The sequence below is a fragment of the Ranitomeya imitator genome, chromosome 4 (assembly GCF_032444005.1).
Source record: "Ranitomeya imitator isolate aRanImi1 chromosome 4, aRanImi1.pri, whole genome shotgun sequence".
Lineage (NCBI taxonomy): Eukaryota > Metazoa > Chordata > Amphibia > Anura > Dendrobatidae > Ranitomeya > Ranitomeya imitator.
The window spans coordinates 438,122,526-438,134,532 of NC_091285.1; the positions used below are offsets into that span (position 1 = coordinate 438,122,526).

At 41.1% G+C, this 12,007-nt stretch overlaps 1 protein-coding gene across 4 annotated transcripts in view; it reads left to right on the forward strand.

Annotated features, from left to right (window-relative positions):
• Positions 1-757: 757 nt before the first annotated feature.
• Positions 758-12,007, forward strand: part of PARP6 (poly(ADP-ribose) polymerase family member 6) — a 115,986-nt gene continuing 104,736 nt past the window's right edge. For all 4 annotated transcript variants that reach the window (XM_069765619.1, XM_069765621.1, XM_069765620.1 and 1 more), the window contains exons 1-2: positions 758-1,700; positions 2,155-2,284. In XM_069765619.1, the coding sequence (XP_069621720.1) occupies positions 2,276-2,284 (9 nt within the window). In that variant the 5' untranslated portion in view covers positions 758-1,700; positions 2,155-2,275. The remainder of the gene's footprint in view (positions 1,701-2,154; positions 2,285-12,007) is intronic.

Sequence of the window (12,007 nt, forward strand, 5' to 3'; positions counted from 1 at the left end):
TTCTCAGTCAAATTTCCGCTGAGAAAAAAATTGCAAATGAGATGTAACCCATTGAATATTGGTCAGAGTGCAATCTAATTTTTTTCTCAGACTGCATTTGTCCGTTTTTCTCGCAAATGAGTATGAGCCCTTATATAGAGGTTTGCTATCTCACAGATAAATGCCAAAATGTGCATATCCAGCTCACTGCAAGTTTGCCACTACTCAATATACTATAGCTTTGCAACAGTTGAAATGTAATTGCATCACTGTAACATAAAAAAGAGTGAGACATGGAGAGATGGTATAAATGATTGTATGAAGAGCTGACTTCAAATTAAAAAATACGGTGGTCACATATCATAAGTTCCTAATCACAAATATTCCTCATCTGGTAAAATATTGTGGGGCAATAATGCTAGAATATCCTCTGTGCATTTGATATTCATTAACTAATACTTAAACATAGAGTATGAAAAAAAGCAAAACCTAAACATAAGAGTGAGATCTGGATCATGTACTGTAATGTCTGCCACATTGCCATCATCTGTATTATGTTATATTCTGTGTCCTGTCGTGCTGTCCTGCTTTACTGTATCTTTGCTGTATCTTATGTATACAGAACATGACGACTGAATGTAAACTGGATAAGTGAAATGGGTAGAGAGGCTAGGATTTTTATTATCCCTTAGTGCTTTTATTTAGACTTTCATTGTAAATGCATATAATCTATCTATCTATCTATCTATTATTCCTTGCTGTACAGAAGCTATCATGTGACTTGCTCTGGATAATCTGCACATGCGTACACGGCTCTCAGCTGCCATCAGCACAGGAATAACAAAGGCAGGAGCAGCTGTGCCCCTGACAGCCAAAGACAACCATCATCAGAGACAGCTATGTATTTCCAGGAACAGTAGCCCTGTGAGAGAGACCATCTTCACCTGGAAAACACAAGACAAAAAAAGAAAAAAACTGCTTCTAAAGGGGCGTCCATCCATCCATCAGCTGAGAGACATCCAAAGGCATTCTATGACAGCTGCCACCTGAGACAGAATTGGAGACGACCATCGGCTGATAGCGACAGCTTGAGACATCCAATTATAACCTCCACTTAAGACAATTCATTTTGCTAAGACAATCATCTGTAATCCACAGCACCTGCCTGCCCTTCCCAAGCTCCGTCCCTGTCTCCCACACACCGTGACAGCAGCATCTTAAGCCCCTCAGTCATTCCCCCACCCTCATCTCTCCTGTTCCCCGTTCATATCTGCTCATTCTCCGTCACCCTCCTCCCCCATTTGTGTTTGTGATTGGACCTGCTTCTTTTGTCTGACAGCCCATTCTATATTTGTCTGCAACCGGTCATCACAACAACCTATGTTTACATAGAACCAAGAAGGAATCTATCTATCTATCTATCTATCTATCTATCTATCTATCTATCTATCTATCTATCTATCTATCTATCTATCTCTTACCATTCTATCCATCCATCTGTCCCTCCATTGTTACATACCACTTTATTAAGCTGTTCTGTATATCTCACATTAATATTTTCCTTCCAATCATCATTCACATATAAATCTATGCACGCCCTACAGAAGTGATTCGGAATCACTAAGACACAGATATACTTAGTGTCACACATCACACACATACCTTCAGGCCGTAATACCTTCTGTCTCATTGTGACAGTCTGCTGTGCTCGGCCAGAAGATGTGAGTATACAAAAGATCCCGTCTTCCTGATGTTTGTGTGTGAGTGTTTTGTGTGTATACTTGTATCTCTGTCGGGTATGTTTGTTTATATGACTATTGTAAAATGTTTACAGATATCTTATGATAACTTCCTGATAACACTTCCGAGACCTGTGACAATGCATGCAGAACATGAATTCAGCTATTGTATGTGCCCATCTACTATATCTGTGTATGTCTGTATATTCTGCAGTGTGCATTACTCCTCTTTGGTTATCTTACGTTATTTTATTGATATGACATATTCTTGGTTAGCACATTTTGTGTAGTGTCAATAGAGAACAAATATACACCAAGTGTTACCTTTTTCACTCCTTACTTTAGGCCTAGTTTCCTGCTTCCCTTTTACCTGTACTTTCTTTTTTTGTCTCTCTTGAATTGGTTCCTCTAAATGTAGGTTTTATTTTCTCTAAAGGGATAACTAAACATCTCGCTGTGCCATCCCAGCATGCCAGTGCATGTGATGATAGCTGTGCTGCTACCGGGGGCATCGGACCCCCAACCCTGAGGCAGTGGCTAGGTGATATACCTCCTCAATGCAAATGGTGAGAAAAATAGTTTATTAAGATCAATGTGAATAAAATGACTATATGTGATCATGACCAATTTGTATCTTTTGATGAGAGCTCTGTTTTTGTATCATGTTATAAAGGAGGTGGTTTACAAAGATGTACCTTAATGGCTCACACTCATCTGCGTAAATAAAGTCGCTTTGATGTTGTTCCTGAAAAGTTGGACAAGTGTTAGTCAGAGTGCAACCCAATTTTTTTTATTGGATTGCACCCATCTGATTTATACGCAGATGAGTACGAGCCCTAAAGAGGCCTTCCCATCTCCAAGATCCTATCCCAATATGTAGTAGGTGTGATAATAATAGTATTAGCAAATCCTTCCAATTAGAAATGTAGTATTCTGATTCTCTGATTTGGTATCCACTAACGAGTCGTCGTCTCATAACCATGGATACCTAAGCTTCTGCAATGCACATAGGGTAAGCGACATAGAGAATCAAAAGAAGTTTATTACATTTCTAAGGTATTTGCTAATATTATTATTATAACTACTACATATTAGGATAGGATCTTGTAGATGGGAATAGGCTTTTAAAACTCTTAGGCGCAAGTTGTTAGAAAGAACATTTACAAGGCACCCAGACAATCAAGCATAATATACTCAGTGGATATAAAAAGTCTCCACAACCTTGATAAAGTGTTAGGCTTTTGTTATGTAAAAAAAAATCATATCAAGAGGAATCATTTCTTAACGTTTTCCACCTTTAGGCTATGTGCACACATTGCAGAATTGCCGCGGAAATTTCCACGGCAATTCTGCAACTCCCTGCCGCAGGAAATACGCCTGCAGAATTGGCATGTAGATTCCGCTAAACACTAGCGGTTTGCAAGCGTAATTATCTTGCGGAATGCTAGCGTTTTCCAAGCGATCTGTAGCATCGCTTGGAAAACTGATTGACAGGTTGGTCACACTTGTCAAATATAGTGTTTGACAAGTGTGACCAACTTTTAACTATTGATGCTGCCTATGCAGCATCAATAGTAAAAAGATATAATGTTAAAAATATTTTTTTTTTTTAAATCGTGACATTCTCACCTTTTTATTTTCATTTTTTTTTTAACAGGTATATGGTTCCAAGGGCCTGGAGGAGAGTCTCCTCTCCTCCACCCTGGGTACCAACCGCACATGATCCGCTTATTTCCCGCATGGTGGACATAGCCACATGCGGAAAGTGAGGGGATCAATGCATTCCTATGTGTGCGGAATCGCCACGATTCCGCACAAAGAGTGAACATGCTGCATTTTTTTCCGGAATGCGATTCTGCCGCAGGAAAAAATGCAGCATGTGCGCAAAAAATGCGGAATGCATTAAAAATGATGGGATGCTTATGTAAGTGTTTTTTTAGCTTTTTTCCGGTGGAAAATGGACGAAAAAATGCTAATAAACCCCGCTAAAAATCCTGAACTTGTACACATAGCCTAAATGTCACGTATATTCTGTACAATTCAATTGAAAAACAAACTGAAATCTTTTCAGGTGGAAAAAGTGAAATGAAGAATTAATATAATGTGGTTACATAAGTATACACACCCTTAAATTAATATATTGTCGTAGTACCCTTTGAATTTATGACAGCATTCAGTCTTTTTGGGTAGCAGTCTATTAGCATGAACAGGGGCATACATAGAAAGAAATCATTGGGTCCCATAGTAGAAGTTCTAATTGGCACCCTCCCAAAAAACTAATTAATATTTAGCAGGGCCACAGAAGAGCATATCTCACAAGTTTGCAGCGTTTACAAAGTAATTTTCCTCCTACTGAAGCCCTAGATTGCCCTTTCATTGCTCCCATAATGTCACGGGTTTACCAAAACAGAGAGGTGCCAGAAGACTGCAGAGTCTGATTTCTTTCCAGCATTGATGGTTTCAGCTGCTCAGTGTTGGCCTCTCCTCTCTCCTATATATACTCATCTCTGGCTATCAGGGATGCCACTGTTAGGCCATGTTCACATGTTCAGTATTTGGCCAGTATTTTACATCAGTATTTATAAGCCAAAACCAGGAGTGGTTGATAAATGCAGAAGTGGTGATGTGTTTCTATAATATTTTTCCTCTGATTGTTCCACTTCTGGTTTTGGTTTAGAAATACTGATGTAAAATACTGACTAAATACTGAATGTGTGAACTTGGCCTTAGTCTTAAACTGCCTGGTGTGGATTAGAGGTGTCAGTTGTTGGTAAAGGCGTTTGAAGAGTTGATCTGTGACTCTTGCTAGGTGTTTCAACTGTGTTCAAAATTCTTCATCCTCTCCTGTTTGGTTTTCCTTCCTTTTATCCCAGGTGTTCCTCTCTGTTGTCTGTGAGTGCATATTTGTATGTTTTGTTTTTTTTCATTTATCCCCATACATCCTTCCTTGTTAGTCTGGTTTGTATGTATAGATACACTATTACTCCCAACTTCCCTGGGTGAGGGAGGGGGATAGATTTAGGACTAGTCAAGAAAATCAGTAAGATACATGGCCCAGCATCTTCACCATCAGAAATAATCTGGGAAGCAGTGATAGCTATGGCGCCCCTAGTGTTAGGGACTGCAAAGGAGCCCTGGGCCTGGGTATTCCGGCAATAGAGTTGCGACACAAAGTATGATGCCAACCAAAGTGCCCCACAAACAAATTATATTACCACCAAAGTAAATTCCTCCATAGTACCCTCCACAGGCACAGTATGGTGACTCCAATGTAGTATGATCCCCCAACAACCCTCCATGCAGTATATTGGGCCTACATCCAATATAACGGCCTCACATCTCACCATACTGTATAATGGCCCACACTAGCTCTCCAAACGGTATAATTGCCCCCACAAGCCCGCTAAACAGGAAACTGGGCTCTATATAGCCCTCCACAGAGTATGATGGACCCCACACAAACCTTCACACTGTATAATTGCTAACATACAGTAAAATGGGTCCCACAAAGCCCTCCATGAGGTATAAAGTCTCCCACATAGCCCTCCAGATATTTTAATAGCTCCCTTATAGAATAATGGTACCAATAGTCCTCCTGGACTCCTCCATATTGTATACTGAACCCTAAAATTCCTTCATATAGTATAATGCATTCCATAGTCCTCCATATTGTATAATGCACTCCCCATAGTCCTAAATATAGTATAATGCACTCCCTATAGTACTCCATATAGTATAATGCACCTCCATAGTCTTCAAGTTAATATACACTATCATAGTCCATCAAATAGTATGATGCACTCCCCATAGTCCTTCATAAAATATAATGCATGCCCCATAGTCCTACATAGGTCATGCAGTATAATGCACTCCCCAAACTCCTCCATACAGTATAGTGCACTCCCCATAGTCCTCAATATAGTATAGTGCACTCCCCATAGTCCTCAATATAGTATAATGTACTTCCACAGTCCTCCATACAGAATAATACACCCTCATAGTTCTCCATACAGTGTAATGCGCCATCCATAGTCCTCCATACAGTATAATGCACTCCCAAAGTTCTCCATACAGTTCACTGCACCCCAAAGTTCTCCATATAGTATAATATGTTCGCAATAGTACTCCATATAGTATAATTCACTTCCCATAATCCTCTATACAGTATAATGCATTCCCCATAGTCCTCCAGAGCCCATATAGTATAATACACTCCCCATAGTCTATACAGTATAATGTACTCCCCATAGTCCTCCACAGTCCATACAGTATAATGCACTCCAGATAGTACATACAGTATGTTGCACTCCCAATATTCCTCAAGACAGTATAATGCACTCCCCACAGTCCTATATACAGTATTATAGCCAGCACAATGTACTCACTGATTTAAAAAAAAATGAATTAATAGTAACATAGTAACATAGTTAGTAAGGCCGAAAAAAGACATTTGTCCATCCAGTTCAGCCTATATTCCATCATAATAAATCCCCAGATCTACGTCCTTCTACAGAACCTAATAATTGTATGATACAATATTGTTCTGCTCCAGGAAGACATCCAGGCCTCTCTTGAACCCCTCGACTGAGTTCGCCATCACCACCTCCTCAGGCAAGCAATTCCAGATTCTCACTGCCCTAACAGTAAAGAATCCTCTTCTATGTTGGTGGAAAAACCTTCTCTCCTCCAGACGCAAAGAATGCCCCCTTGTGCCCGTCACCTTCCTTGGTATAAACAGATCCTCAGCGAGATATTTGTATTGTCCCCTTATATACTTATACATGGTTATTAGATCGCCCCTCAGTCGTCTTTTTTCTAGACTAAATAATCCTAATTTCGCTAATCTATCTGGGTATTGTAGTTCTCCCATCCCCTTTATTAATTTTGTTGCCCTCCTTTGTACTCTCTCTAGTTCCATTATATCCTTCCTGAGCACCGGTGCCCAAAACTGGACACAGTACTCCATGTGCGGTCTAACTAGGGATTTGTACAGAGGCAGTATAATGCTCTCATCATGTGTATCCAGACCTCTTTTAATGCACCCCATGATCCTGTTTGCCTTGGCAGCTGCTGCCTGGCACTGGCTGCTCCAGGTAAGTTTATCATTAACTAGGATCCCCAAGTCCTTCTCCCTGTCAGATTTACCCAGTGGTTTCCCATTCAGTGTGTAATGGTGACATTGATTCCTTCTTCCCATGTGTATAACCTTACATTTATCATTGTTAAACCTCATCTGCCACCTTTCAGCCCAAGTTTCCAACTTATCCAGATCCATCTGTAGCAGAATACTATCTTCTCTTGTATTAACTGCTTTACATAGTTTTGTATCATCTGCAAATATCGATATTTTACTGTGTAAACCTTCTACCAGATCATTAATGAATATGTTGAAGAGAACAGGTCCCAATACTGACCCCTGCGGTACCCCACTAGTCACAGCGACCCAGTTAGAGACTATACCATTTATAACCACCCTCTGCTTTCTATCACTAAGCCAGTTACTAACCCATTTACACACATTTTCCCCCAGACCAAGCATTCTCATTTTGTGTACCAACCTCTTGTGCGGCACGGTATCAAACGTTTTGGAAAAATCGAGATATACCACGTCCAATGACTCACCGTGGTCCAGCCCATAGCTTACCTCTTCATAAAAACTGAATACTCACCTCTCCTCCTCATTCGCCACATCCCTTTTTATAAGAGGGTTTCACACTTATGCAGCCACATTATTTTAGTTGTAAAATTTTAAAAGTTCTGAAATTATTTTTCTAACATGACAAAAATCGGGTGTTTTAACAGGGGTGTGTAGACGTTTTGTCCTTTGGGGTCATCATAGGTCCTCAAACCTTCTTGTGACCATAACCCCTGCTTCTCTTATAGTTATGCTCTAGCTTTTTGTGATAAGGTTGTGATAATCTTAAAATTACCATTTATTTAGAACAAGATTCCTGCACTGTCTGTTTTTTTTATCAATATAAGTGGATACTCTACCGTAGACCTATAAATGTGATTGCAGCCATTTGCACTACTGTTTCCAACAGTGATTAATCAGGCATTTATTACCTATTTTGTTGATAGGTGATACACACTGTTTGTGTGCAATCCTTTTAAATGCCTGGTTGTATTTTTGGATCTAGTTCATGAAGTTGAACTCGACAAACAATTGCTGTTTGCAACTAAAAGCAATGCCTTCTGTAAGATCAAGCTGGCAAACCACACCTATGGGCAAGCAGGTGTTTGAATTCTAAATCCATTGATACCCTTTTATCTTATATCTGTTGCTGCATTCCTGAGAAAGCAACATTTTAGTTTATATGCAAATGAGGTGTTAAGTGTTCTAGGTGTGACACAGGCTGGAGAAGTGCTCAGGCACACCCAGAGAAATTAATGACTCATTTGAATATGAATTAAAATTCTGATTTCTCAGAAATGCAGCAACAAACAGTAGATATGAAGGTGTTAATGAATTTAGCTTTCAAATCTGTGCATGCCCACATATGTATGCAGTGTTGATCTTACTAACAAATTCTCTTCAACCCAGGGTTGGTACTAAGTATTTTGGTGTACCCTAGGCAGATGAAGCCAATGGCGCCCCTACAAACCCAAAGCAAAGGAATGACTGAGAGACTAAGGTAACTAGTGATGGGCGAAGCCAAACAGTAAAGTTTGGGATCCATACCGAATACCTACTGTTTGGGCATGGACCCCAAACACGGACTTCACCAGGAAATCCATTTTACTGTTCGGATTCGGCACCCTGGACACCAGGTGTTTCTCACACTGTCATGTGCATGACTGCATGGCAAACACTGCTTCTGATCAACGGTAAAGTCATTACCGCCGATCAGAGCCGCGGTTCCCATGCTGTAAAATGACAGCACGAGCCCGCAGCTGTTTGCGGAGGTAAAAAGTTTACCTGAGGTTACTGGCATTGGCTGATGGGACTACTACTCACATCAGCCTACACCTGCTGCCGCTAATAATAGTGAGAGCAGATGGTGGCTGATGGGAGTATTCATCAGCCGGCGCCTGACCTCTAAATAAATAATTTAAAAAAAATGCGTGGGTTCCCTGTATTTTTCATAACCAGCCAGGCAAAAATGACAGCTGCGGGCTGCAACACTCAACTGTCAGCTTTAGCAATGTTGGTTATGAAAAATAGAGAGGTCCCCACTCAATTTTTTTAATTATTTAAATAAATAAATGGTCTCCCCATTTTTAACACCAGCCAAGCTAAAGCAAACAGCTGAGGGGTAGTATTCTCAGGCTGGTAAGGGGCCATAGATATTGCCTCACTAGTCTAAAAATAGCAGCCCACAGCCACCAAAGAAAAGGTGCATCTATTAGATGATCCATGGCTTAATAATGGAGCTGCGTCTATAAGGCTATGTTCACACCTTGCGTCGGGTCCCTGCGTGTTCTCCCGCAGCGGATTTGATAAATCTGCAGGGCAAAACAACTGCGGTTCTCCCTGCAGATTTATCGCGGTTTGTTCCGCGTTTTCCGCTGCGGGTTTCCGCCTATACTATTGATGCTGCATATGCAGCAATATGCAGCATCAATAGTAATGTTAAAAATAATAAAAATTGGTTATACTCACCCTCTGATGTCCGGATCTCCTGGGCGCTGCACCCGGCGGTCCGGTTCCAAAGATGCTGTGGGAGAAGGACCCTTCGTAACGTCACGGTCATGTGACCGCGACGTCACCACAGGTCCTGGTCGCACAGCAACTCTGACCGGACGGCCGCGTGCAGCGCCCAGGAGCTCCGGACATCACAGGGTGAGTATAACCAGATTTTTTATTTTTTAACCCCAAATATGGTTCCCAGGGCCTGGAGGAGAGTCTCCTCTCCTCCACCCCGGGTACCACCCGCACATTATCCGCTTACTTCCCGCAACGTGGGCACAGCCCCATGCGGGAAGTAAGCGGTTCAATGTATTCCTATGGGTGCAGAATCGCAGCGATTCTGCACAAAGAAGTGACATGCTGCGGGTTGTAAACCGCTGCGTTCCCGCGCGGTTTTTCCCGCAGCATGTGCACAGCGGTTTGCGGTTTCCATAGGGTTTACATGTTACTGTAAACGCTATGGAAACTGCTGCGGACCCGCAGCATCAAAATCGCGGCGGTTCCGCGGTAAAAACGCTAAGTGTGAATATAGCCTTAGACACCTATCTATTAGTAATCCTATAGTTGTATTGTAAACAAACACACAGACATAATAAAGTCTTTTATTTGAAAAAAAAAACAACACACTTTTAGGCTATGTGCACATGTAGGAAATGTGGTGCAGAATTTTCTGCACTAATCTGCATCTGCAGATTTGATGCAGTTTCTGCGCGGTTTCTGTGCAGTTTCTATGCAGTTTCTGCGCGGTTTCTGTGCAGTTTCTATGCAGTTTCTGCGCGGTTTCTGTGCAGTTTCTGTGCAGTTTCTATGCAGTTTCTGTGCAGTTTCTATGCAGTTTCTGCGCGGTTTCTGTGCAGTTTCTATGCAGTTTCTGCGCGGTTTCTGTGCAGTTTCTGTGCAGTTTCTATGCAGTTTCTGTGCAGTTTCTATGCAGTTTCTATGCAGTTTCTGTGCAGTTTCTGTGCAGTTTCTGTGCAGTACAATGTAAATCAATGTGAAAAGAAAAAAGCTGTGCACATGGTGCAGAAAAATCTGCGCAGAAACGCTGCAGAACTGCACAAAAGAAGTGACGTGCACTTCTTTGAAATCTGCAGCGTTTTTGCGCAGATTTTTCTGCACCATGTGCACAGCTTTTTTCTTTTCACATTGATTTACATTGTACTGTAAATCACAGTGCAGTTCTGCAGCGTTTCTGCAGCAGAAAAATCAGCTGCAGTTCTGCACCAATTCTGCACTAAATCTGCATCGTGTGCACATACCCTTACGTTTTTTATTAAAAAATAACAAACACAGTTATACTTACTTAAAGCCCATTCTAATGAAGCCATGGTCTCTTGTAAAAAATCAAAAATAAAAAACAATCATATCCCTCAACTGTCCGTCATTCTGTTTCACGCCGTAATCCATGTCTGGGGATAAATAGTTTTCAACCTGGGGGAGGCCAAGATTTACCTCCTATCACAGCTGCGGGCTCATGCTGTCATTTGACAGCATGGGAATTGTAGCTGTCTGGTCTACAGTAATGATTTTACTGCCGATCAGAGGCAGTGTTTGCCGCTATGCCATGCACATAACAGTGGGGCAAACACTGGATGTTCAGGCCCCCCATTCAAGTGAATGGGGTCTGGGTACTGTTCTGGTGCCCAAGCCGAACTTTTTTAAAACTGTTCAGCCGAACCCGCCAGACACAAACATCCGGAGGTTCACCCATCTCTAAACAGGACCCCTAATGCCCATCCCCCATTCCCCTCCAATGGGTTAGGTAGCAAACTCTGATGACCACTTCCAGTAGAATTGTTATTTTTTTCACAAAAAAAGTGATCAAAATAAAAAAAAAGTTGTGTACTTTAAGGATGTCACTTGACAAGGAGAGCAATTTAAAAATTAGATACACAATCAATCATATTAATCCCTGGCGTCCTATATTTTAAATGTAGAACCTAAGGATAGTTATGTAAACGAATAAAGCGTAACTATAATCGGGGCTGTTTGGTTTCAGTTAAGGTATCCAGCATTTGGCAAATAACCTGATGGAAAATAAACAGACCCCCGTTATAATTAAAGAGATATGTCTGATGGGTTTTGCGTCCGTCATGCGACAAATATAGCTTGCACAAAACTGATGGTGGTTCTGGTGATGTATTCTGGTTCTGGTGACATATTCATGTAGTAATGGTTATTCTGGTGCTTTATTCATGTAGTGATCATGATGCGAGTGATATATTCATCTCCAAAACCATCATCAGTACATGAATATGAAGCCAAAATCATTATCAGTACATAATTAGAGCACCAAAGCCATTTATAGTACATAAATATGGCACTAGAAACATTATCAGTAACTAAATAAATCATCAGAACCATCATTAGTGCATGAATGTCACCAAAACCACCATCAGTACATGAACACATCACCAGATTCACCCTCAGTGCATTAATACGTCACCAGAACCACCGTTAGTACATGAATGCATCAGTAGATCCACCATCAGTACATCAATACATCAACAGGCCCACTATGAGTACTTGACTACGTCACCAGAACCACCATCAGTCATTTAATACTTTACCAGAATCTCCATGAGTACTTGAATATGTCACCAGAAATACCATAAATACACGACCAGAACCATGAGTAACTGAATACAAGAACCAAACT